Here is a 26,242-nt window from a genome sequence, read left to right on the forward strand (position 1 = left end):
CATGTCAGCATCCTCACTAAGGCGAACTGCTCTGATTCCCAGGTCTCCCTTCAGGCTTGATCAGGGCTCTCCCTCGGCTGTCCACGGTAAGCATGTGGCAGTACCTCCGGATGGCCACCGTGAGGGCCTCTGGCGAGCTGGCACAGGGACAGATCACCTCCTGGCGCAGGCCTTTACTTTGGAAGACATTGAGGAACGCGTCGCAGGAAGAAATGGACCCTGGAGCGAAAGAGGGGTGGCGATCAGACCGCACAAACCATGTCACAGATTAAAATACCCCACAATAGAACATGCTCTTGACGTTGGGATTTAGGCATGTGGGGAATCAGGTAGCATGGAAAACACGCTTCACTTAATATATCCTTTAGGTTACAAGGAAAGATGATTTTCTCAAGCTTACATAACTCAAGAATTTACAAAATACAACTTGTGTGCTTAATCAAAACATTTGCTGATTAACTTAAACAACTTTTTTGAGATGTGTTCTACCATCTTCAACATGCATGCTCTAAAAGATGGGTAAATCTAACCGTAACAGAGATTTTCAACCTTTTTCATCTCATGGCACACATAAACTAATTACTGAAATTCTGCAGCACACCAAAAAATGTATTTTTTGCCGATCTGACAAAAGAAAAACAGGTATCATTTTCGTTCATTCACACTGGACAGCTATTGTTGTGTTGGCTATTGTCATTTTTAAAATTTACAATCTAAAGGAGAAAAGGTCAGTGCCCTTGACTAAATAGTCAGGTATTGTATATTTTAAAAATTCTTGTGACATACCAGTTGAAAATCCTTGCCTTAATTGAAGAAAACTTTAAATTAACTTGAATGACGAGGCCCAGTATAATTACTAGGGACCTGGCAGCTAAATGACTTCCTAATACAAGTTTCCTGAGCTTTATGTAAGAAATGTTGCTCTGAAGAGTTGTGGGTAAAAGCAACTATGTGTTAAAACAGCTCACAATTCATGGAGTTATTTTGTAAATGGAAGACTCATTTACAAAACTAGTACTAATAAATGATCTGTTTGCAAGTCCACTTTTGCCTCTCAGATGTTCTTTAAGAAAGTCTACCCTGCTTTAATTTGTACATGTATACATTGCGGTTTACAAATGCATCAGAAACAAGCTTGCTTACATTCGATTCACTTTGCTTCTGGCTTACATATTCGTCTCGTAAAAAACCAGCTAGCTGGGTTTTATTTCTATTTCTCAAGGTATATCAACAAAAGTCTGATGAACCTAGGTCATCTTTGCTATAGGACTGGATAATGACATTTCATTAAAAATGACAAACTAATTCTCTGATCAACAAAACTACCATGGACCATAAAATAATAACAGTTAATATCTCTTGAGAATTTATGGCGTCCTATGGAATTGCATAGAGGGGTTACTTCATTTCATCCTCAAAACCCCGTACGATTTAGGTATCATTTTGAAGCTAATGGGAGAGAAAGATTTAAAACGGATGTTCTCTCCAGAAGCAGGGAGCAGAGGCACCAGGACTTCACCGCAGGGCCGTCTGCAAGCTCCATGCTCTCCACGGGCATACCACGGTGCCCCCAGCCACTGAGTAGTTCTGTTTGGTTATTATTTTGAGACAATTTCTTAACTAAGGTAAAGACTAGAAAAAAACAAACAAAGTGCAAGGAACGAGCCCTGGTGAGGAGGACACTCCTGCCTGCCTGTCCTCCCCCGAGCAACCGGCATTGCTTACAGGGGTTTGCGCCGTCAGCCACGATCAGCATCCGCAGAGAGGAGAGGTTGATGTCTCTTTGGTCCCTGTGTGCTACCAATGCCCAGTGCATGTCCCTGGACTTGACACAGGCCACTTTTGCTGAAACAGAAGCAGAGGGAAGGGAGTTAATATGTGGACTGTCAGACTGTGAGATATTTAACGAGGGACTCATGATAGTGGGGGGAACACCAGGGCCACCCTGGGACGCACCTTTGTACTGGCAGACCTTCTGAATCCAGGAGAGTGGGTTCACCTTCATCAGTGAGTACGGGATGCTGATCACATGCATCATGTTCATGACACTCTGAAAGCAAGGACACACACAGGGGTGAGGCTGGAGAGCCCCCCCTGGCTCCAGGCTCCAGATGGGGACACAACAGGGCAGGCGTGGGGCTCACCCCAAAGCCAGGGGTGCTCAGTGCGAGCGGGCAGCTGACCCCAGTGCCCCTCAGAATAACCTCAGAAGGGACGTCTCAAAGGTTACCCAGTCCTCTCGGCTCCTGCTTTTCCTGATACAATGAAAGAATCTTACTCCAAATAGTGTTGTTGCTTTTTAAAATATATATAAAACCTTTAGTTGAATGATTCTTAAGATCTTTCCATAGGCTGGAAGTTTATTTTTTTCTAGTGTACTATACTTTTTTGAAAATGTGTTTTTATTGATTTTTTTAGAGAGAAAGGAAGGAAGAGAGACAGAAACATCGATGTGAGAAACATCAACGGGCTGCTCCTGCATGGCCCCTACTGGGGATCAAGTCCGCAACCTGGGCATGTGCCCTGACCAGGAATTGAACCGGGACCTCTCAGTCCATGGGATGATGCTCAATCCATTGAGCCACACCGGCTGGGCTACTATACTAACTTTTCTTTCAATAATTTATGTTACTAAATGTCACACTGAAATGTCAAGAAGCAGTGGGGAGCGTTTGTGTGACCCTTCCTCCTCAATCTAGCCTTGCTAATATAGATCGAGAGCCCGAAAGGATGCATTTCTTTAAAACAAAGGACCAAAACTAACTTTTAAAATACTAGACTTACTGGGGTGTGGGCAATCACTTCATACATTATATAAATGTCTAACCATTATACTGTACACTTGAAACTAACATAAAATAACATTAAATGTCAAGTGTACTTGAAAAAGAAAGTCAAGTTTAAAAAAACTAAAATAAGTGGTTAGTCCCTCCGTGCTTCACACAGCTGCAGGACTCACACCCGGCTGGATGTCCTTCGGTCCAGTGCGCTCAGGAGCTGGCAGTGAAGGGGTTGCAAAGGGGGAGCAGGGGCCAGGACTCTCCCTGGCAGGCTCTGCCGCCTCAGGGTTCTCTGCTCCTGCAGGCAGGGGCGGGCAGCGAGCAGAGACGCTCTGGAGAGCACTGCCTAACTCTGGAGGCGCTGAAGGAAAGGACCACCTACACCTTCCCCGGTAGAAGGAGCCCCCTGGCCCCTCACTGGTGTTGCTCCCCACTCCACGCTGGGGGTGAGAGCACCTGCCACCGCACAGAAGATGCCACAGAGGAAGGAGTGTGTGTGGCTGTCTAGCCAGACTGGCCTCGCTCTAAAACAGGATTGGGGAGCCTTTTTTCTGCCAAGGGCCATTGGGAAATTTTAACATCATTTGCAGGCCATACAAAATTATCAACTTAAAAATTAGCCTGCTCTAGTTTGTCAGGCTAATCTGGTGAGGTGTGTGATGCTGGCTGGTATTGATTTCGCGGGCCTTACATGGCCTGTGGGCTGGACGTTCCCCACCCCTGCTCTGGGGGGTGGCAGCAAGACTCCGAAACTGGCTCCCGGGCAGTGATCGAGCCACGGTAAGCGGCAGGTGGAAGACAGCATCAACAAGATCAACACAGACCTATCCCAGGCTCGCGGAACCAAGATCGTCGTGAGAAACTCTGCTCACAACAATGACAGCAGCTCTGTCACACTGTCAAGCAGGCGGATGGACCAGGTGCTCACTCAACATCAGGTCCACAGTTCTCCCCCAGCATCATGCTTCCCATTGGACAAACAGGGAAACTGACGTTCACAGTGACTCGGGCAACAGACGATCTTGGGCTCAGGTGATAGGCCTGGAGTCACAAAGCTACAGAAGGAAGGGCCGAGGTCTGAGCCTTCCCAGGACACCCACACGGCTGTGTGAGCGCACCTACGGGGAGTCATGCCTGTGACTTGTCATCCACTAGTATCCAGATGGTCGAAATGAATCATACTCATCACAGGAAAAAGCTGCTGACCTAGAGCTGCAAACCTTTGCTCGTATGTGATACTTAAATGCCTCGGTTCTAATAAATTCTAGTTTATGAGGAAACAACATATTCCACTTTCTGTATTGATGTTCCTACCAATCATGCAAAAAGAACCAGGTTTTTTTCTATTTCAGGAAAGATACAATGTTTCAGCATAAACTTAAGAAGATAAAATGGGTGAATACAAATAACCACATATAAAACAGACAAGGTTAAGAGTCTAAGCAGTTACGCTACACATCTTTAAGTGCCAAAGATATCTTAAATAACAAGCTTTCTCTGTAAATGTGCCTGCAGCTTTTTATCAGGTGGCACCAACAATAGAGAGACATGCATCCCCGGTGGCGCATGCTGAATTTTCATCAAGGGGAGATCTGTAAAGAACTTTTCCCTGTGGCATAAAATAATGAAACAGTAGGTTCCCTCAACATTCATAGGAAGAAAAGTAACAAGAACGTGTAGCCAAGTCAGAAGTATGGGAAAGTGACCCAAACACAAGACACTGACGACACTGCTGTGTCGTGGTAAACGCTGAACGGAAGGTGGGGAGGAAGGACCTGAGCCGCCGGTGAGCCTGGGAGGCAGCTGCAGCCTCGCATGTAGTTCAGTGACTCCGGCAAGTGGCTGCGGAGACCCTCGGGGTTCGCTGTGCTCTCGGAAGTCTCTTCACCTGACAACTCAAGACTTCCGACAATGTTCCCTTACAACCGGGAAGGGGCTCACCCTAGCTGCTGCGTATGAAGACCGCACCCTGCCTGCCAGGAGCACATTCCAGTGTCGGCAGGGCAGGGCCGGGCCAGCGCCACACTTACTGTTAGGATTCCGTGCCAGAGCCCCACGTCCTTCTTGAAATCCAACACGTTCACAATGGTTTCCGCTGCACAAACAAAAAGAGGAGAGAGATTCTTACTTAGGAAAGACAGGTACAGAGCCCGGGGCGAGGAAAACCCAGCGTCACCTCAGGGGTAGAGCTGGGTCTCGGATAACCTCATCTTTGTAGGGAATCTGCAGCCTGCAGACCCATTTGAAAGTGTGGGCCGGCCGGGAAGTGCTCCCGCCGAGTCCGACCTGCAGGTCCACAGCCCTCACTCCCTCACTCACAGCACCGTATCCGTCTCTCTGCATATGTCCTTTACCCTTCCCTGCCTTTCGTCCTCTTTTTTAAAGGTTCTTTTCGTTCCTGTCGCGGGTTCTCCCAGGCCACCTGGAGGACAAACGCCCTGTGCTGCACCACAGAAGCCTCAGGGGCGGGCCTGGGGCAATAAAGGAGGCAAGGGCTTTGTGGGGGAGTAACAAGACTTATGGGAGTCTTCTTTTTTTTTTTTTTATTAATTAATTTTTGTTACAGATGTTTCTCCTTTCCCCCCCACTGATTCCCCCCTACCCCTCCCTCCCTGCCCTTTCCCCAGATTGTTGTCCATGTCCACTGTTCATGCATACATGCATATAAGTTCTGTGGTTTATCCCTCCCCCACCACCCCCCTCTTTAGGGGATTGTCAGTCTGTACCCCACTTCCGCGTCTCTGGGACTACCCCATTCCTCAGACTGTTATGTTCATTATAGTCCACAAATAAGTGAGATCATATGAAACTTGTCTTTCTCTGTTTGGCTTGTTTCACTTAGGATGACACTTTCCAGGTCCCTCCATGTCGTCTCAAAGGATAAGAGATCCTTCTTTCTTACAGCTGCGTAGTACTCCATTGTGTATATGTACCACTGCTTTTTGATCCATTCGTCTACTGATGGACACTTGGGCTGTTTCCAGATCTTAGCTATTGTAAATAGTGCTATGGGAGACTTTTTAAAGGCGGGGTAAGAAAAAGGAGCTACAAGTATATGGTTGGAACTGCTACTATGACTGAACATGGCAGGCAAGCTGGAGAGCCAGCCGCCAGTGCCACCGTGAACAATGCTTCTGAAGTCACTGTCGAGTGGCCTGGGCAGGTGGACCAGTTGCCTACCTCTCTGCCCACTGCTGAGCCCCAGGCACTTCCTGACGCCTTGTCTTCCATTTTAACGTGTGTTCTTGAGATGCTCGCCAGAGGTTCAGCTCTGTGCGTCTGACCCCTTTTCAGAGAGGATGGGCAGAGTGGCTTTCAAAATAAATATAGGAAAGAGCCTATATTCCATTTTATACAAATATTTTTTAAATTGAGAGATAAGGAGCGTGTATATATATTCTCTCTTTGACCCCCTACAAGAGTGACAACCTTAGACCTTCGATTAGGGCGAGGAGATGGGTCATGAGGTTGCAAGAAATGTTGAAGTTAAAATGAAAACGCTGACAAGTAGGGTGGTAATAATTAGAGACAATGTGTGAAAATGTCTGGGAAACTAGTCCAGGGACAAAAAGTCAGCAGGACATCTCATGAGATAAGTGCATTGTTTTTAAAAAGGGAGACTACCAGAAAGATGGGGGAGAGAGAAACAATGAGAAAGGTAGAAACACAAGGCATTGAGGCCACAGCAGAGCAACCCGCTTCCTTGGGTACATCCCAGAGCAGGGACCTGTCACAGAGGTTCAGCCAGAGGGACAACTGGTATCTGGTCTGACCTTCTCTGATCCCAGGTCAGTGCTGATACCACGGTTTCCTCTGGTCAGCCTACCTCTTTCCCTCCAGGGGAAGAAAGTACCTCACGAAACAACTGTTCTCAATGGTGTAGCCCACCCTGGGAGCTCGCAGAACCCACTCCCGGACACGGTATTCAGGTGGCAGGCGTGCGCTGCACGTGGGCGTTTCCTTGGCGCTTTCACAGAGATTCTGGTGTGCAGCCAGAGGTGAACACGCATGGCATTAACCATCTGTTGGGGCCTTAGTAGGGTCCCCTCAAGTTCACAGGTTGAAGACCTAACCCCAGTGTGACTGAACTTGGAGATGGGCCCTCTAAGGGTCGAAGGGTGGGGCCTGATCCAACAGGGCCCGTGTCCTCCCGCGAAGAGGAAGAGACGCCGCACCTCTCGCTCTCACCATGCGCACGGAGGAAAGGCCGTGTGCGGACAGGGAGAAGTCACCACCTGCAAGCCAGGAAGAGGTGCTCCCCACCAGGGCCCAGCCGTGAGGCGCCCTCGCGTCAGACTTCTGGCCAGGACTGTGAGAAACAAGCCTGCTGCTCAAGCCCCCCGGCTGTGGCATCTGTCTTGCCGGCCAGAGCCAGACACTCCAAGTCAACCTGGAGCTGAACTGGGCGCCGACTCCACAGGACTCAGGGCTACCACCGGAAACAACCCAGTCCCTAGACTGCTCAACACGCACCTCACAGGCCAAGGTCTGGAGCCAGGGTCCCCAGGGAGGGCCCAGCAGGGCCCATCATACCTTCTGTGTAGCCACACGCCTGCGTGAGGGCCTGGCAGTGGGTGAGCAGCGCGATCCTCGTCACGGTCACCCCAAGCACGCTTCCGTCCTTGCACGTCTTATACTGAAACGAGATGACAGCGTGGGGGCGAGTGGTGCCAAAGAGCAAAGCAGGAGCCACATCATCGGCTCTTCTGGTTGTTGAGAGGCCACAAGTGCCCTGATCCCGGGGCTGAGTGACCACGGAAACACGGGACTCAGTCCGAAGCCCAGACCCAGGGGCTTACCTCGATATACGCCGTGTCGTTATTTGCATCTTTAATGTGTGGGAACCAGTCTCGGGGAGGTTTGGAGAGATGTTTTGACTCTGTGACAAACCATAAGAGCTTTGGCCAACCTTGGAAAGAAAGGACAAATTCCTCTTAGGGGAGTGTTTCCCAGAAAAGAGGTGTGTAGAATCACCGCCCCGTTCGACATCCTCAGTGTGAAAGCCAGAGCCAGTCAGCTCACGCCACGGGGCTAACAACACAGGATGTGTCATCTGAGACGGTCTCGTGTGGGGGAGCGCGCACTGGGGACGCACCTTCCCCGCGAACAGTCCCCCCCCCACGGCGCTCGGTGCTGCCTCACCTTTGAACTGCGGGATCTCCCCCGTGGGGCTCTTGGGCAGTCCCTTGTGGCAGGCGTCGCTGGTCAAGGCAACGGTAACTCCGCAGCTGCCGAGCAGGAAGCCGATCTGCTGGCTTCCTGCGTCCTGGGGGAGGGCAACAGGGAGAGGCGCAGAGGCAAGATGACAGGGCCGTTCCTGGCAAAACAAGGCCTCGCCCATGCCCTGGGTCTGGGGGGGGACGGACCTCCCTGAGCAGCCCGCAGTTCCGGCACAGACTGAGCTCTGCAGCGCTGCGTGTGACCCCAGGCTACTGCTTGCTGGCTGCGTGGCTTGGAACGGGGTGGCCAGCTCACACGGCCCCGTCCTCGTCCGCACCGCGGGCCAAGGCAGAGCCACGGCACACGTCTGCCGCAAGGGACGAGCCGGGAGCACAAGTCTGTCCTCAGCGTGGGGCTGGCACTAAGTGGGTCTCAGAAAACCCTCAGTTCTGTGAACTATGATCGTAGGACATAAGCACTGTGGAGAACAGGAGTCATCCAAGAAAATGGCTCCATCCTGAATAATTACCGACTGCCCGATTTTAAACACTGGGAGAAAAGGGAGCTTCCATATTTGATCACAGCTACTGAAGAAATGGAGACCTGGTCACCTTCCCAGACCCCGAGCACACCTTGTCTCATGAAATAAAAACATGCATTAGACAGGCCACCATGTGTGACACGGACTCGGGCGACACTGAGCACTGGGCACGACGTAGGAACATGGCATAGGACTGCCGCTGCGGGTGGGCAGCCACGGGGACCACCAGCCCTGTGAGTTCTGTGGCTTATTGGGTCAGCTGCCCTGAAGGCAGACAGGCCAGTCCGCCTCTTGACTCCCGCTGGGAAGGTGCTGCATCGCCAGAGCCAGACCTGCATGACGGCGGTCGACTCGTCAGCTCCGTTCATTCCCACTGGACTCGGCCTGAAGGCCGGGGCAACCGGCAAGCCTACCCGTGGCCCAGACGCCTGGCTGCCTGGCACTCTGCCTGGTCGTAACTTGCTAAGAAAAACAGGAGATGACGTCGTATTTTCACCCGAGTAAAATCAACAGTATTGACATCTTAAAACTAGTCTTTCCAGTGAACGGTTTCTACTTTTCTTGTTGCAGATTTAACACCCCCCCTCCCCAGGGAAGGGCCATCTCTCTTCATGGGATTATGCAGAGACAACCTCCAACACCCTGCGCAGCTCTGGCACCCTGGGCAGGGACGGCCCCACCTTGGGGTGCCCCCGGTACGTTTCCTTCCAGCAGAATTATAATCAGTCACTTCAATGCGAATGTGGATATCCCATCGCCAAACACCGTGACCCCGTAGCACAGAGGGGAGACAGGTTCTGAGATCGAGTTTGGCAGCAGGAAGGTGTTTCTTTGTGGGCATGAGCGTGCCAGGCTGTCTGCAGCCGGAGGGACTGGGGTGAGAGTGCCAGTGGGCACCTGCCCCGACCTGCCAAGGGCTGGTGCCCATGCCGAGGACACACGCTCTGACCTTGGCCCTCCCCGTGGAGGCATGATGTCCCCCAAATCTTGTCTTTCCAACATCTGCTTCTGACTTGATTTCTAAAATAACGGAACCACAGAGATAAAAAGACCCCTACACTAGAGGACAAGACGACATGGGAAGGACAGTAGCTGGGAACAGGGCGCCACCGTTCAGCAGGACATTCAGACGCCATGCTTGCTTCCCTTCGTCGAGAAGCAGCTTCTCGTGCGCGTCATCTGGGCAATTCCCACTGAGAGCTCCAGTCAAATGTCAACCTCACAGAACAGCTCTGCCTGCAGCACCCCCACTGGGCTGAGACCAGACCCCATCACCTGCTCTCTCCTGTGCGTCTCCTTTGTGTGCCAAGACCCCCGAATACACGCTGGAACCCAGAGGCTCACACGTTCAGCATTTGTCGAAGCTGTGTCTCTGCCTGGATCCTGAGCACAAGTACAACGAGGGCGCTGGACGTGCCCCGAGCAGCCACCCCATGCACGCTCACGTCGGGCCTCGTGCACCTGCCTCCAACCTGGCCAGGTGGCCACCGGCCACCTCAGGGAGGCAGTGGCTGCGTCTCAGGAAGAATGTGATGACACCTCCTCCCAGCGTGCACCTGCCGTGACGTGTTCTCTGCGTCTTTCCCCTGGGAGCGAGGGTCTGGTCTGCAGGCGGGCACGTCGCTCTGAAGAGCCGAGCTGTCATGGATGGTCAGCTCCCCACCACTAAATCCACTAATGATTCTTTTTTAGCTGCCAAGAAAAGCTGGACCTCACTAGAGTTCAAACCTTCCTCTACGTTCGATCTTTCTCCAGTACACAGAGAGTTGACTAACTATGTCACTTCCTAGGAAGTCTCGCCCCCCCAATGCCTCTCTGACAAGTAACTCCTCAAGCACTGGACAGGCCACACGGACACGTCCCTTGACCGTTATCTACCCCAGTCCTGTCTTAGTCTCCCCACTAGCAAGCATCAATCACACTCACAAAAATGATTCTCTTTCTAATAAAGGGGAGATAAATCCATGGTAAGCCTCTCTCGAACTCATTTTTTATTTGTGGCCCCATAACGAGCTGCAGTTCATCCAACTCCATTCCTTGCCCAACCAAGCTGTAGACTAACAGCGGGTTAGCTCTCGGGAGGTGAGCAGACCATCATGACAGATGTGACAGGACAGACGGACATGCAGAACGCTGCGGACCAACGTGCTTCAAGGGTGTCAGTGGCTGTGGAACTGGGTGGACCACAGAAATGGGACGTGCCACTGTACTCTCAAAACTAAGCCGAATCTGTCATTAATATACATATATTTTTGCCATTAACTTCTAACTTTTTATGTGTAGTGAAAATGTCCAAGCACACACAAGAATAGAGAAAAGGAGAAAGATCCCATGAACCTATTCATCCGACTTCAACAACTACCAGCGTTTGGCAAATCTGGTCTCACCCCAAACACACCCCTGCACACAGACCCGTGCATTTGAAATGAAGCCCACACACGGGGCGCGTCCTTCATGCACATGTACTTTGGCTGGGTGACGGTTGCCCTGTGTGGCCGGTGTGCCTCCCCACAATGCCTGGTTCCCACGTTCTCCTTTCCCCTGACTTCCTGAGGGAGAGTCAATGACTGATCACAGCAGGTTGTAGACATGTGACCAGTTGTTGACGTTACCCCTTCCAGAAACACTTCACTTTAACAGGGTATGTGAAAATCTTTACTAGAGCAACCAACCGGCTGGGGTTAGCATCCCAAGGAGAGGGAGTGAGTGCTGATGGCCGGGCCCTGGTCGGCTGACTCCTGCGCCCACAGAGCCCATCTCGTCTCTGGGTCCATCCTACTTAGAACCCACACAACCCCCGTCGTCAGGGCCTTGCTGTTTTCCTGTCAGACTCACACGCCCGTGGCAGAGCCTGTGTCTGTGAAGGGGAAGTTCTGTCTCAATCCCCCTGTGCCAGGCATTGCAGGGACACGACTTTTCCTGCTATGGTATTGTCAAGGGAAAATGAGCTTCTCTCCCTACCCCACGAGTTAGAACAGAGAATACATAAAGGTACAGGGGACTAAACTCTTCAGTCAGGTTCATTAAGAAACACTCAGGATTCAGAACATTCAGTTCCCACGAGGCCCACTATTTCATACGCGTCCCGTGGGAACAGAGCTGGTGGAGAGAGGAAATATTCACACACGTCATCACCTGCCTCGTGTGCCCATCCTACCCCATTCTCAACTGTCCTGAGCCAATGGTTCTTCAATTTAAAATGAAGAGGAGTTCTCTAAGACAACAAATGTCATGTTCCGAAGTCGCAGAGCCCCAGTGACAGAGGGGACCACTCCGGGCTGCCAGCGGTGTCTCCTTGTACGGTATCAGACATCGGCCTTTGGTGGCCATCGCTGTCAACCCTGTGGGAATTCCCCCTTTACCTTTCTTCCTACAGCTACTGTGGCTCTGGAGTGTGGAGAGCAAGTCGTTCACCTGGATGAAAAAACATACACCCACGTGTAGGACAGCACAACATTTCTTCTTATACTGGACTGCACTGTCTGTACAAGACAAGATTAGCTACTTATTCTAATTACAGAATAAGATCTGACAGACTGTAGGTGAACCTGGGACTTGATCATGTCCAAACACCTGAATGAAAGCAACAACTGCTACCCCCGAAATAAAAATGCCTGTCATTTACCCAGATTTCCAGTGTAATGATGCTGAGGAACAAGAACTCAAACACTTGCTTTATTGACAGGTTACTCGGCCCAACGCTGCCTCAAGGCACAGAAGCCCTGCCTCGGAGCCGCCGCTCCGGCTGAACTGTGCGGCCGCGCCAGTGTGAGGTTCCTGACCCCTTCACTGAGACAACTGCTGAAAACCTGACAGCCTCGGAAACAAGGAAAACCTCTCTGCGCCTCCTGCTCCACATCCCGCTGAGATGAAAAGCCACTTTCAAACAGGCGGTCCGCACGCGCCAACCTCACAAGAGCCCACTCCAGTGCGGCCGAGCCTGTCATCCCGTTAACAGGCCTGAACGAAGTGACGTTCTTTACCTTTCGCGTGAGCGGTACTTCTATGGGCACGGGGACGACCTCGGCCAGCAGGCAACCGTAGAAGGCCACCATGGACGCAGCAGGGTCGTTGTTGGGGAACACCAGTGCCACCTGGAAGGACACAGAAGGTGGGTGGATTTATTGTTAACACAGCGTTTAAAATACCATGAAAGGATTCACCCGCCACAGATATCAGGGTTCATGTTCCCAGTAAGAATGAACGCTGGAACAAAAATTAGCTGCCCTACTTAAAAATGCGTTTTAGGAAGCCCAGCCGGTGTGGCTCAGTGGTTGAGTGTCGGCCCATGCACCAAGAGGGTGCTGGTTCGATTCCCGGTCAGGGCACATGCCCGGGTTGTGGGCCCGATCCCCAGTGGGGGGCGTGCAGGAGGCGGACAATCGATGTTCTCTCTTACATGGATGTTTCTCTCTCTCTTTCTCCCTCTCCCTTCCCCTCTCTCTTTCTAAAATCAATAAAGAAAAAAAAATTTTAATGCATTTTAGAAAGACATTTTACTAAGTACCATATACTTTTCCTTTAATTCACGTGAAACACATATTGCCACCAAGCCATCTATAATACTGTACCAGAATACAACCATTCTTATTTTTTGCATCTTATTATCCAGATTGACACGTTTTTACATAGAAGAAACTACAGTGCACACACTGTTCTGTCTTCCACCGGGCTTATAGAAGCAGCCCCGCAGTCTTCACAAACGTGACGGAACACCGTGCGCTTCCTCGCCAGGCTGCGGGGCTGGCGGCTGGGCCACCGAGGCTCTGTTCACATCCTGGTCAGGTTTAGCTCTGGGGTCCTGGGCACAGTTTTAGCTCTGCTAAGCCTTAGTTTTCCTATCTGAAAAACAAGAACACTAGAACCTACATCTTAGCTTTGTGGTAAAGGCTCTAAAAGCCAGGTTAACTTATTTTAGTTTAGTTTTTAAAATAGGTTTTTATTGATTTTTTTTTTAGAGGAAGGGAGAGAGAGAAACATCGATGTGAGAGTGAAACATCCATCAGCTGCCTCCTGCATGCCCCCTACTGGGGATCAAGCCTAAAACCTGGGCATGTGCCCTGACCAGGAATTGAACCAGGCCTCCCAGTCCACGGGATGATGCTCAATCCGCTGAGCAACACCAGCTGGGCCTAAAAGCCAGGTAAATTTAAATTATCATCCAAATAACCAAATAATGAGTAGTATGACTTTGAAATGTTTTCTTATAGTCCTTAGGGTATCTTAGTGATCAACAATTTTCCATAGGATGGCTTATAAGTAAGTACCCTTCCTCAGATGAACTGCTTTTCATTTCTCTTGCCTACTTATCTGCTAGTGTTCTGACGATGCCCCTACAATTTAGACAGATTTTAAATATATTTAATAGTGTTAACTCTTACATTTGGTGCAAAGACTTCTTGAGATAATACTGTAGTTTTATTTTTATTGGTGCATTTAATGTTTTATGTAAATTTGTCAAACTTTTCCTTTATCACTTGTTATTTAAAAAATATTTCATCTGATTTAAATTCATCTGGAGCGCATTCTAGTGTCTTCAGGAGAGCTAAGTGAACATAGCCTTACCCTGCCCTCCAGTGACCCCAACGTTCCTTCTAGAGTAGCTTGTCCTGGTCTCTTGCTTTGGGATTTGAACTTGTAACAAAGTCCTGTTTCTGGATTCTCCACTTGCTCTCCAGGACTCTGCTGTATTTTTACACGAGCTCCTCTCACATGCTGCCGTGGCATCGGTGACACTCTTCCTTACACGTTTGGTGTGTTTTCAAAGCACACCCATCCCTTGGCTTAGCATATGCATATCAGTTCTGTGCTAGCACACTCTGGAATTTAAACCATCTTTTCTTTAAAAAATGTCCTAACCAGAAGTTAATAGTTTTGTCATGAACAGTTGGATAAAACACTCTATTTTAATATCTAAAGAAATGGTCGCACAAAGAGATTTGGATGCAGCTTCAAACAGAGCAAGCTGCATCTTAAATTTGGTCATGGTGGCAATTTAGTAACACAGGACGGCTGATGGAAACAAAATTAAGTTTGGGAACATTTCTTTTCTCTATGAAACTCCTTAAGTTTACTAAAATCATCTAAATGAGAGACAGACAAAACTGAAAGACCAATAAAAGCCATTTTGCACTACTAATGCATTTTGAGAAATCCTGTGAAATAATCGTTAATTAAATATTAATCTTTATTTTGTCTCAATAGTTCCCAGAAAGATGGCAGGCTACTATCAGTAGGACTTTCCAGGAAGAATAAAAGGACTTATTTGTATGTCTATGCATATGAAACACAACCAATTATTCTTTTTTAAAATTTTATCCTCATCCAAGGACATTTTTGCATTTATATTCAGATACAGTGGGAAGGAGAGGGGAAGAAAAAAAGAAACATAGATGTGAGAGAGACACATTGGCTGCCACCCACACGACCTCAACAGGGGCCAGGGACAAACTGCAACCAAGGTACGTGCCCTTAGTGGGAACCGAACCCAGGACTCTGGCCCGTGGGCTGATGCTCTAAATGCCGAGCCACACTGGCCAGGGCTCACAACCAATTGGTCTTAAAAAACTATCTGAGGTGTGCATTGGCCTCAGCTGTTCTGCTTTCAACTGGTGGGCTGAGTTGGCAGCACCTGTCTTTAGATCTGGACTTGGAGAAGCAACAATATACAGTGATACCTCGGTTCTCGAACATAATTCGTTCCAGGAGGACGGTCGAGAACCGAATTGTTCGAGAACTGAAGCAATGAAACCCAATAGGAAAGCGTGACTCTCTCCACAAAGCGTGACTCTCTCTCTGCACTCACACTGATGACGCGAGCAAGGCGCGCTGGGCCGAATGAACGCCATTCGGCTCAACTCGGCTCATCTCGGAAGTTCGAGTTCCAAATATTTGTTCGGATTCCGAGACAAAAGTTTCTCGAATCTCCTGGTCGAATACCGATTTGGTCGAAAACCGAGGCGTTCGAGAACCGAGGTATCACTGTACCACTAAGTGTCTGCAAATCTTCCAAGGCACCGGTGCCATAGGACTTCTTTGCCTGAAGTAGACCAAAATGTTTCAGGAAGCTTATCAAACTGCAGTAAAAAAGCAGAAGATGCTGAAATTCCATCTGAACCTGATGGTCTCTCCAATTCAAAAGAGACAGTTAAACACTGACTTGTTTTTCCTAAAATATACCTATTCTGCAACTGGGAGTCATCATTATGAGCGGAGAACAGAGAGAAAGAAGGTGATATCCCAGAGCCGGACTGTATATATACCCTGTTTCTGAGCAGAAGATCGACTTGCCCAGGATTTAAAATCTCCTTGCTTTGTCACTCAAGTTTATGCTGATAATGCCATATTATATAACCTTGCAGAGTTGTGTTATGATAAGATGAAATGTTACATTAATGTAAAATGAATAAAAGCAGAATATAAAACTACATTATAATACCTCTCACCCACATAAAAATAATGGATAGAAAAGGGTCAAAAACCTAAAGGCTCTTTTAGAATAAAAAATGATATATATAGCCTGGCTGGTATGGCTTAGTGGATTGAGCATCATCCCATGGACTTAGAGGTCCTGGTTTGATTCCTGGTCAGGACACATGCCAGGGTTGCGGGCTTGATCCCCAGTAGGGGGCATGCAGGAGGCAACTGATAGATGTTTCTCTCTCATGTTGATGTTCCTCTAAAAAAAAAAAAAAATCAATAAAAACATATAAAAAATGAGATATATAGCTTTTCCATTTGTTTCAAGGAAGGGAAGTCTATACTTTCATCATTCTCATTGTTGTCCTTTAATAGGTGATCAGTTACAAGTCTTGTTTTTTGGTGACTCGACAGTGATTCCAGTGATATCATAAACCCACATGGTCTCCTTTCATTTGATTCTCTATGTAGTCCTTTGAGATTTCATTGCACCTAATTATCCACAGAGCAGAACAGACATTAACAAATCAAGAGGCAGAAGCCCATGCTAGTGTTTGCTAAGGTTTAATCTTGTTGAACTGGTTCCGTCTTCTCCCCACACCCAGCCCCACTGTGCGAGTGCACGGCTTGAGCGCATGGCCTGCCTCCTCTGGAACACCACATTCGGCCCCCCACCCCCGGTGCCTTCACATGCTCCTTCCTAGACCTAACCAAGAGCTCACAGCCTTACTTTTTCACCCCAATAAAACCTCTCAGATCCCAGATGCTCCCCAAATGAAAGAGATCTCTCCCTCTCAAACAGTTCAGTTGTATCACTCACCATCTCTTTTGGGGGTCTGTTCTTCTTTCTAATTTATAGAAAAGCTAATTATTAATGCAACTATATATTTTTTTAAATACTGCAAGTTCCTTGAAGGCAGGCTTCACATGCGATAAGTCTTATATCTTCTGCAGCTCCTCCTACAACATCCTGAAACCTATTCAGCTTAGGCACTTCAGTGTCTTTTTCAAAGCCCAAGCAGGTGCTCCCCAAACTGCATTAATAGGTCATGCACATGAAAAGTGTCTGTAATTTTTATGATCATTATTCTGGAAAAAACTATGTTTCATTCAAAAAAGATTTTCAAAGAATCCTATTAATTGCAACAGAAGGTTACTATCAATTGAATACTATACTTCTGTATGCTTTTTAAATAAGTACTTATATACGCATGCTAGATACAACCACATAAATATTTTCAAAATACAAGTAGGCTTTTATTTTTTAATAACAAAATGCTTATTTAATAAAGAAACTACATATTTAACAGAAAATTTGTTGAAGCTAGAAGTTAAAGGCACATTGAGGGAGAGTTCTTTTTGTAATGCAATTTAAAGGAATACATTTTACATATCAATAAAGTAAAGTTCAAGAAAATTATTTTGAAGTTTTTCATTACTAACAATTTCTGGAAAACATACAGTTGATTAAATTTTGCCATAGAAAAGCAATGTGAAAATACAGGATTATATTCCTGTACTAGAATTCAGTATTCAAATAAATCACTGGTCTAACCATCAATATGTCATAAATACAAAAAAAAAAAAATTACCCTAAAAGTCTATGCTAATTTAAAATACTACTCACAGTTCTATTAAGTAGGCATAACTATATGGCACATGTTGATAAGAAAAGGTATTTCATGTACTATTAAGTGCACACATAGTAAGAAAATGTAATAGGGGTCTTGGAACTAAAGTACTCACTATATTTAACATTAAGTAATTGTGTCATCTTAGAATCCAAGGTGTTGGGAGGGAAACAGATGGCACAAGACTCTTCAAGAAGTCGACCAGATATTAAGAATGTTTCTTTTGATACATTCAAAAAAACAAAACAAAAACAAGCAGAGGTATTCAGCCACTTTAATCATTCTAAAGGTATTTCTTCACAGAAAAACACTTCAAAAAAGAGACGATGTAATATGTGCCTCCTCCATCTTCCCTTCTCAATTTACTGGAAGCTGAAACTGTAAGGGCTGCATCAGACAGAAGTCATTCTGCCTAGTGTTTGTTGATCTTGCTGTTATTAGAGTACCTTCTCACTCATGAGCAAACTGCAAAAGGGGCTACCTGCTCACTGGCACCAACTTAAAAAAAAAAAAAAAAGCCTAAAAACACTTTGTCTTTGTATTCTGAGTTGGCCAATAGGAAGGAGGATAAACTGCTGTTGGTCATTTACAGAGCAGAAAGTCAATCTAAGGTGCTATCCTTAAAGGTGCTTTTTCTATGAAGAAATCTGACTCGGCTAGATGAAATAAATCACACAACTGTTCTCTTTCCAATTCCTCAAGGTGGTTTTCTCAACTTGGTTTCATGTATGAGTGTTTGGCAAATGGTGTTAGGTTATCTGAAGGTTTGAGGAACATCCTGTTTACTAACAAAAGCTAATTAAAGAAAAACCTAATCAAGGGAACGCAAGTACCTAGCAGTTCAGCTGGAAAAAAGGCACCCCATCCTTCATGCTGCCACATCGCGAGGGGTATTTTACAGTAGCAATGAGATCCCAAAGGCTTCCTAAGCAGGTTCCTGCAGCCCCTAAGAACACTCTCGCTCCAGTTTAGGAACTACTGCGACAATTTAGCAACTATTGTGGATTGATACGATTGAACCTGGGACAGCTTGGAAACGACTGTGGATTGATTGGACTCCGTGGCGAGGGAAGATGTTCTTCTGGTCCTCGGGGCAACCTGTTGCGGTCCTTGCCGCTCTGGTAAGGACTTCGAAGCCCAGTGTTTCTGAACATGCCACTTCTGAAGTTTTAACCAGCTCTGGGGGATCTTCTCCTCCCGGCACTGCTGGGCCTGCTGGGCCTGCTGCGCTGCCTCTCTGCGTAGCTCCAGGCTCTCTGTCCTGAGGCGGCGCAACACGGAGGCGTGCCTCTCCGCTGCCACTTCCAGGGCCTCCGCCTTCCCTTTCAGCTCCTTTTCTTCTCTCCGCCCCAACATACCCGCAGCCGGTTCCTTCAGCTGCTTCTCTAAAAATGCTTTCTCTTGGAGGTACCGGGCGCGGGCCATCGCCGCGGTCTCGGCTCGGGCTCTCTTTAGCTCCTCCTGTAACGCCTGCAGTTCTCTGTGCTGTTTCTCCGTTACCAGCGAAATGTCCCGCATCGTCTCCAACTGCTGCTTCAAATTGTGGTCCAGCTTTTCCTTCTCCAAGGGCTGTGTTGCTTTAAGCTCTGAAGTCTGTTTTGCATATCTGGAGGCTAATTCCTGTCTCGTTGGAAGGATCTCACCACTTTCTTGTGCATAGTTAGTCCATTGCTTTTCAATTTCTCTTCTATACTCCTTAGCTCTGCTGGTCAGGCTTGCTAGCATGACTTTAGTGTTAGCCTGGACAGGTAAGGTTTCATTGAGTATCAGCCCAGCTTCCTCCATGACCACTTTTTGCTGGATTTGGGTTTCTCTTATTTGGTGGTCCAGCTTCATCACGTCCACTGTGTTTTTTATAAGCTCCATCGCTGCCTTTGTTGGCTTCTCTGGCTTCAAACAATCACGTATTAAACGAAAATATGATATAGGGGGACTACGGGAGTTCTCCCTTATAGGAAATATGCCTGGGTCCTGGGGTCTGAGCTTAGCACTAGTGTCCATTGTCCAGAACCCTCGTGGGTCCCAGGTCACCTGGATACTGACTGGGCGGGCCCGCTCTTTGGCTTCGGACTGCATCGAGGTCCTGATTGGTGCTTGGGGCCTCATTGGCACCTCAGACCTGGAGAGCACTCTGGACCTAAGCTGCACCATGGACCTGGTGGGCACAGCACTGGCACTCAGGTCCCCACTGTCTCGGTGGATGGCGAAGTGTGTGAGTTTTTCCCTGACACTGACGCCCTGTTTCGGCCTCCGGGATCTCAACTCGTCAGGCTGTTTCAGGATTCGGGAGCTCTGCACCCCCTGGTTCGTTTCCACTGTGCTGAGCTCATCCTCCACTGGCCACAGGGTGTCCCTATCCACGTGATGCCAGACCCTCACCACTGTCTCGGGTAGGCTATTACGCCAGTGCAGCCTAGGATGACGCTTTGGCATCCCTTCGGTCCTCTTCCACTAGGTTAGAGCCGGTTGGAGCCTCCTTCATGGCTCAGTGTGGAATGTGGAATGTAGGCATCTGCCTAGCCAAGTTTCCATGGTGACCAAGCGGAGAGGGAGGAGCCAACTAAGCTCATAAGAGGGGCTTTGACCCCAGGGTGTCTGTTGGTGTGGGGAACAATTTTTTGAAACAAAAAACATTCTGAAGTTCCTGTGATGGGTTTAGACCAGTCACTCATTCACCACAGGTAGCATTTTGAGTAATCCTCACAGCACTCAGTCTCCCTGGGTCGGGTGGAGAGAGCGCATTTCTTTCTAGGGTTACTATACCTCACCTTTGCCACACTGACAGAGCACCTTGACCACAATCCCTCCTCCCACACGGTCATGCAGTCCTGGCCCTTGCAGCGCTGGGCAGAGGCAGGCTCAGGCCAGCGCAGTCTCTCTCGGGGGCCCCACAGGGTTCCAGTGCTCAGTTGTTGGGTACACACCACCTGTCTGCTCTGCATCCTTTTTCCACAGGCTCGTGAACACGGGGCTCGGTATGTCATCATCCATCGAGTTTGGCATGACTGCTCATTGCAATTTCGAATCTGTAGGTCTGGCTTGGTTAAGTATTTGCATTTCTTATTGTCCACAATGCTTGACTTCTGTGTAAGACATTGCTGCTTGGTTTTCTCCTGTGTGCTCCCACATCTCGAGGACAAGTGCCCATGGTCCTTCGCCTGAGGGTGAGGACGGGCGCCGACTAGCCCTCCCCCGCCGCCTGCAGCCTTGGCCACACTCTATAGGTCCCCCAGCCCTGCAGCTAGCTCCAGTCACAATCTCAAACTCTTCTCCGGGCCCTGGCCCCGCCCTGCCAGGCAGCCATCTCCCCCTCTGCCATCTTGGCCATGTCATGGCCACATAAATAATTTTAAAAGAATAATTTAGAAAAGTAGTACCCCTCATACAATACAAACCAGCCACTGACAAAAAAATCCCTTTACATATTTTACCCCATCAAACTGTGCCATCCATACTCCTATAAACATCTTGGCTGGACAGACATGGTTTATTTTGTAACTATAAGGGAACTTCAAAAATCTGTAGGTAATACTACAAAAAACAAACAAACTCTATTAAAGGTATTAGCATAACCAAAATAAAGATAAGGGAAATATATTACAACTGATGTTTTTTCTTGTGGTAAAATAAATATAACAAAGTTCATCTCAACTATTTTCAAGTGTACAATTCAGCAGATTTAAATGCATTCACATTGTGTGCAACTATCACCATCATCCATCTCCAGAATGTTTTCCTTTTCTCTATCCCCATTAAACAATAATTCCCCATTGTCCTCCCCTAGGCCCTGGTAATCACCATTGCTCTGTCTCTATGAATTTACCTCCTCTAAGTACCTCATATATGTGGAAGCATGGAATATCTGTCCTTTTGTGATGGCCCATTCCACTTAGTAGAATGTCCTCAAGGTTCATCCATATTGTATGTAGTATGTGCCCAAATTTCCTTCCTTTTTAAGGCTGAGTAATATATTCCATTATATATATGTATTCCCCATTTTGCTATCCATTCACCCACCTATGGACACGTGGGTTGTTTTCACCTTGTGGTTTTTGTGAATAATGTTGCTATGAACATTAGTGTAGAAATATCTATTCAAATCCTCCTTTCAATTAGCTTGAAAATGAAGTAGAATTGTTGGATCATATCGTAATTCTATGGTTTTTTAAATTTTAATCCTCACCCGAGGATATTTTTTTGCATTTATTTTCAGATATAGTGGGAGGGAGGGAGGGGGTGAGAGAGAAACATGGATGTGAGATAAACACATCGACTGGTTGCCACCCACACGACCCCAACCGGGGCCGGGGACAAACTGCAACTGAGGCACATGCCCTTAGTGGGAACTGAACCCGGGACACTCCGGTCCTCAGGCCTACGCTCCAACCGCTGAGCCAGACCGGTAAGGGCTATGTTTAATTTTTTAAGAAACCATCATACTGTTTTCCATCACAGATACACAACTGTATTCCTATAGCAACGCACGAGATTTCCAATTTCTTCACATGTTGCCAACAACTTAGTGTTTTCTTTTTTTATCCTCACTGGAGGACATTTTTCCATTTTTTGTTCAGATAGAGTGGGAGAGAAAGAGATGAAGAGAGAGAGAGAGAGAGAGAGAGAGAGATCAACATGAAAGGGACACATCAAGGGACACATCAAGTGGTTGCCACCCGCACGACCAACCAGGGCCGGGGATAAACTGCAACCGAGGTACGCGCCCTCAGCGGGAACTGAACCCAGGTCTCTCTGGACCGCAGGCCAACGCTCTAACCGCTGAGCCAAACCAGCCAGGGCTGTTTTCTATTTTTTTAAATTCTCACTTGAGGATATTTTTCCATTGATTTTTTTAGATAGAGTGAGAGGGAAGGAGGGAGGGAGAAACAAATGGAGGGAGGAAGGGGGGGGGCATTAATGCAAGAGAGACCCAGGGATTGGTTGCTCCCTGCCATGACCCTGACTGGGGCCAGGTATGAAACCCATGACTCTTTCTACTCTTTGGTCTGTGGGCCAATGCTTCAACCTCTGAGCCAAACTGGCTATTTTCTATTTTTCATAGTAGCCATTCTATTGGGTATGAGATAGTATTTCATTGTGGTTTTAATGTAAATTTTCCTAATGATTAGTGATGCTGACCTTTTCATGTGCTTATTGGCCACTTGTAAATCTTCTCTAGAGAAATGTCTATTCAAGTTCTTTGCCCATTTTTAAGCTTTAAGAAATGTTTTCATTGTCACTGTTGCTGAGCTGTAAGAGTTCCTTAAACTGTATATTTTGGATACTAATCACTTATCAGGTATATGATTTGCAAACATTTTCTCCCATATTTTATCTTGCCTCTCAATGTTCTTTGGTGCACAAAAGTTTTTTTTCATTTTGATGAAGTCCAATTTATCAATTTGGGGGTTTGGACCTGGGCTTTTGGTGTCAACATCTAAGAAATCATTGCCAAATCCAATGTCATAAAGCTTTCCCCCTATATTTTATTCTAAAAGTTGTATAGTTTTAGCTCTTATGTTTAGGTCTTTGATATATTTTGAATTATGTTTTTATTTGTGCTATAAGGGTTCAACTTTGTTCTTTTGCTTATAGATACCTGTTTTTCCCAGTACCACTTGTTGAATAAACTATCCTTTCCCCATTTAATGTCTAGCATCCTTATTGTCTGACCATATATGCAAGAACTTACTTCTGGGTTCCCTATTTCATTGGTCTATGTCTTTATGTCAGTACCACACTACCTTGATTATTGTACTTTTGTAGTAAGTTTTATACACAACAAGTGTGAGTCCTCCAATAGACAATCTAAAGGCCAAACCTGTTCAAGAAGACATTGGAAAGAACCATAGTCTACAACGGAATCCTGGGTGGCAGCATTCTTAAAAAGTTCCCTGAAACGGGCTGTGTCTTTATTTCAATTTTTTTTTTCTTTTTAAAATTTTTTTTCTTTAATTATTATTAATTTTTACAGAGAGAGGAAGGGGGAGAGAGGGAGAGAGAGAGAAACATTGATGAGAGAGAACATCGACTGGCTGCCTCCTGCATGCCCCTCACTGGGGGTTTGGCCCACAACCTGGGCATGTGCCCTGACCGGGAATCAAACTGGTGACCTCTTGGTGCATGGGTTGATGCTCAACCACTGAGCCATACCGGCTGGGCTGGGTTGTGTCTTTATATCTTTTTTAAATTTATTTTTTCTTTATTGATTTTAGAGAGAGAGGGAGAAAGAGGGGGAGAGAGAGAAACATCGATGAGAGAGAACATCGATTGGCTGCCTCCTACATGCCCCCCACTGGGGATTTGGCCCACAACCTGGGCATGTGCCCTGACCAGGAATCGAACTGGTGACCTCTTGATGCATGGGTTGATGCTCAACCACTGAGCCATACCAGTTGGGCTATCATACCTCTTACGTAAATCATAGCTTGTTTTCTTGTTGGGTTATGGTACTCTACAATGATATTCTTATAAAATCCATTTGGAGTCCTTTGGATGCAAATAAATGCTATATGCCTGCATCTAAGGTACACAGCAGCATATGGAAAAAGGCAAGAAAACGGGGTTCTATTCCCAGCCCCGCATCTAAGCCAGGGGTAAAGCTTGGACAAGATTACCTGCTGTGAGTGTAACACTGAAATGGAAATACTAATATCTGTCCTAACTTGCCAGATTGCAGTAAGAATAAAAATTTGCTTTTCAGTGAAAGACAGTAGCCTATATTAAGAAATTTAACAGTGGGAACGAAATGGTACTAATGGTTTGCTGCCAAGATTGCCGATCTCACTGACTAATGTAAAAAAAGTTATAAATATAATTGTCTTGCCTGCCCAGGTGGACAGGCAGGCAGGACAACATGTGACACGGGCTTTGGGGTCAGACATAAATGGGTATGAGTGCTGGCTACACCACTTACTAGTTCCGTGCCTGCATCTGATTTTGAAACTTAACCTCTCAAGTCCCAGTGAACTCATGAAGTGTGGGAAGCCGACTGAGTTGTTGTGAAAATTAAATTACTTGTTACATAACTGCTCCTGGTTCATAATAAATGTTAAGAAAGCCTTATTTAGTAGTGTTAGCTTTAGGAGACACCGGATTCTCAAACTTTACAACAGTGCGTGTCTTTTCCGCATAAGACCATGCATTTTGCAGACGTGATCAATTAAACTGCACTTACCCTATCTCCAGGTCGCACCATCGGTTCTTGCTTTGTACCTAATTTATGCAGAATGTTGTAAGCAACCTTCATACTTCTTGTCCACAGTTTGCCTATCAACACAAATTATAAAGACACAAGTAATTAGAGACATGTCTTTTCAGCTATATATGCACATCAAACTATACAGAAAGTATTACTTTTTCATTTTAAGTCTTCAAGTAAGTTAGCCCGAGTCCCTAAAACAAGATGGAATATAAAAGCCAGCAACTCTGCCTCACAAGAGCTGAGAAGCCTGAACACTGGAATACGGTGCGAATACAAACACTCTTACAGTGCAAAATACCAACAGCAGAGCCATAAAGAATTTTAATTATCACAGAAGTTGTGGGGAAGATTTCTGTGAAATAAAGCAGGGCAAAGACTATGGCAATAGTGTGATGCTGCTGGTTTCTGTTGTGCAGAATGACACACATTTCTTCTGTTAATGAGTCCTGCCTTGTGTGACTGGAATGGATGTAAAGGGTACATAAGACATGATTTAAAGAGCTTGAGACTTCTCCCTCCCCAGGTCCTATGTTTCTCAACTTCAAATTATTCTAACCTCGGAGTTTTAGGACAGAAATCGTTGAACTTAGATAAAGATGAAGGCAAATATTTTAAAATTTGAAATTCTAGTAAAAATGACCACGAAGCGGGCTTTAAAAAATACTTCTAAAAGAATCACTAGCTCCCTGGCCAGTTTGGCTCAGGGGTTAGAGCGTCAGTCTGCGGTCCAGAGACACCCGGGTTCGGTTCCCACTAAGAGCACGTACCTCAGTTGCAGTTTGTCCCCAGCCCTCGTTGGGTGGTGCGGGAGGCAGCCACTCGATATGTCCCTTTCATGTCGATGTTTCTCTCTTTCTCTCTCTCTCTCCCTCCCACTCTATCTGAACAAAAATATGAAAAAATGTCCTCAAATGAGGATAAAAAAATAAATGAATGAATGAATGAATGAATGACTAGCTTTGAAGAACTTGCAGATTCAAATCCCTTCACTCAAGTGCCAGACTTTTCCTCAGCATCATCCAGGAGACAGCAGATAGTCTGAGATGTAATAAATATGACTTTAAAATCTAACATGAGCCCTTGGACACATAAAGACCTTTTAAAGCCCTGTCTGGTGTGGCCCAGTTGGTTTTAGCATTGTCTCACACACCAAAAGGTGGTGGGTTCACATACCCAGGTTGTTGGTTCTATCCCTGGTTGGGGCATGCATGAGAGGCAGCTAATCGATGTCCCCCCAACCCCCTTTCATTTCTCTAAAATAAATTAAAACATAAAAAAGGTCTTTTACAACTTTGGCATCTATGAGCATTCAAAAGTGTTAAATATTCTATTAGTTCAATAATAATACAATAAAGTTAAGGCCAATTCCAACTGTTTTCTATAAATGAAATTGCTGTTTCAATCTTTTTTTCTATTTTATATGTAAAGCTAAGTTAAAAAGGTTTTGTTTACAATATATATTTTGAATGAAAAAAATCTGAATTTATTTTCTTTCATGTTGAATTTCGCA

At 46.6% G+C, this 26,242-nt stretch overlaps 1 protein-coding gene across 3 annotated transcripts in view; it reads right to left on the reverse strand.

Annotated features, from left to right (window-relative positions):
* The window catches only part of DIP2C (disco interacting protein 2 homolog C), a 214,807-nt gene that overhangs the window by 103,257 nt on the left and 85,308 nt on the right, over nt 1–26,242 (reverse strand). For all 3 annotated transcript variants that reach the window (XM_036260201.1, XM_036260223.1, XM_036260212.1), the window contains 9 exons: nt 24,706–24,797; nt 12,465–12,575; nt 7,923–8,046; nt 7,580–7,689; nt 7,314–7,416; nt 4,811–4,875; nt 1,957–2,050; nt 1,726–1,845; nt 105–219 (listed from right to left, as the gene is read on the reverse strand). In XM_036260201.1, coding sequence (XP_036116094.1) covers nt 105–219; nt 1,726–1,845; nt 1,957–2,050; nt 4,811–4,875; nt 7,314–7,416; nt 7,580–7,689; nt 7,923–8,046; nt 12,465–12,575; nt 24,706–24,797 — 934 coding nt within the window. The remainder of the gene's footprint in view (nt 1–104; nt 220–1,725; nt 1,846–1,956; nt 2,051–4,810; nt 4,876–7,313; nt 7,417–7,579; nt 7,690–7,922; nt 8,047–12,464; nt 12,576–24,705; nt 24,798–26,242) is intronic.

This window comes from Molossus molossus, unplaced genomic scaffold, assembly GCF_014108415.1.
Source record: "Molossus molossus isolate mMolMol1 unplaced genomic scaffold, mMolMol1.p scaffold_m16_p_1, whole genome shotgun sequence".
NCBI lineage: Eukaryota > Metazoa > Chordata > Mammalia > Chiroptera > Molossidae > Molossus > Molossus molossus.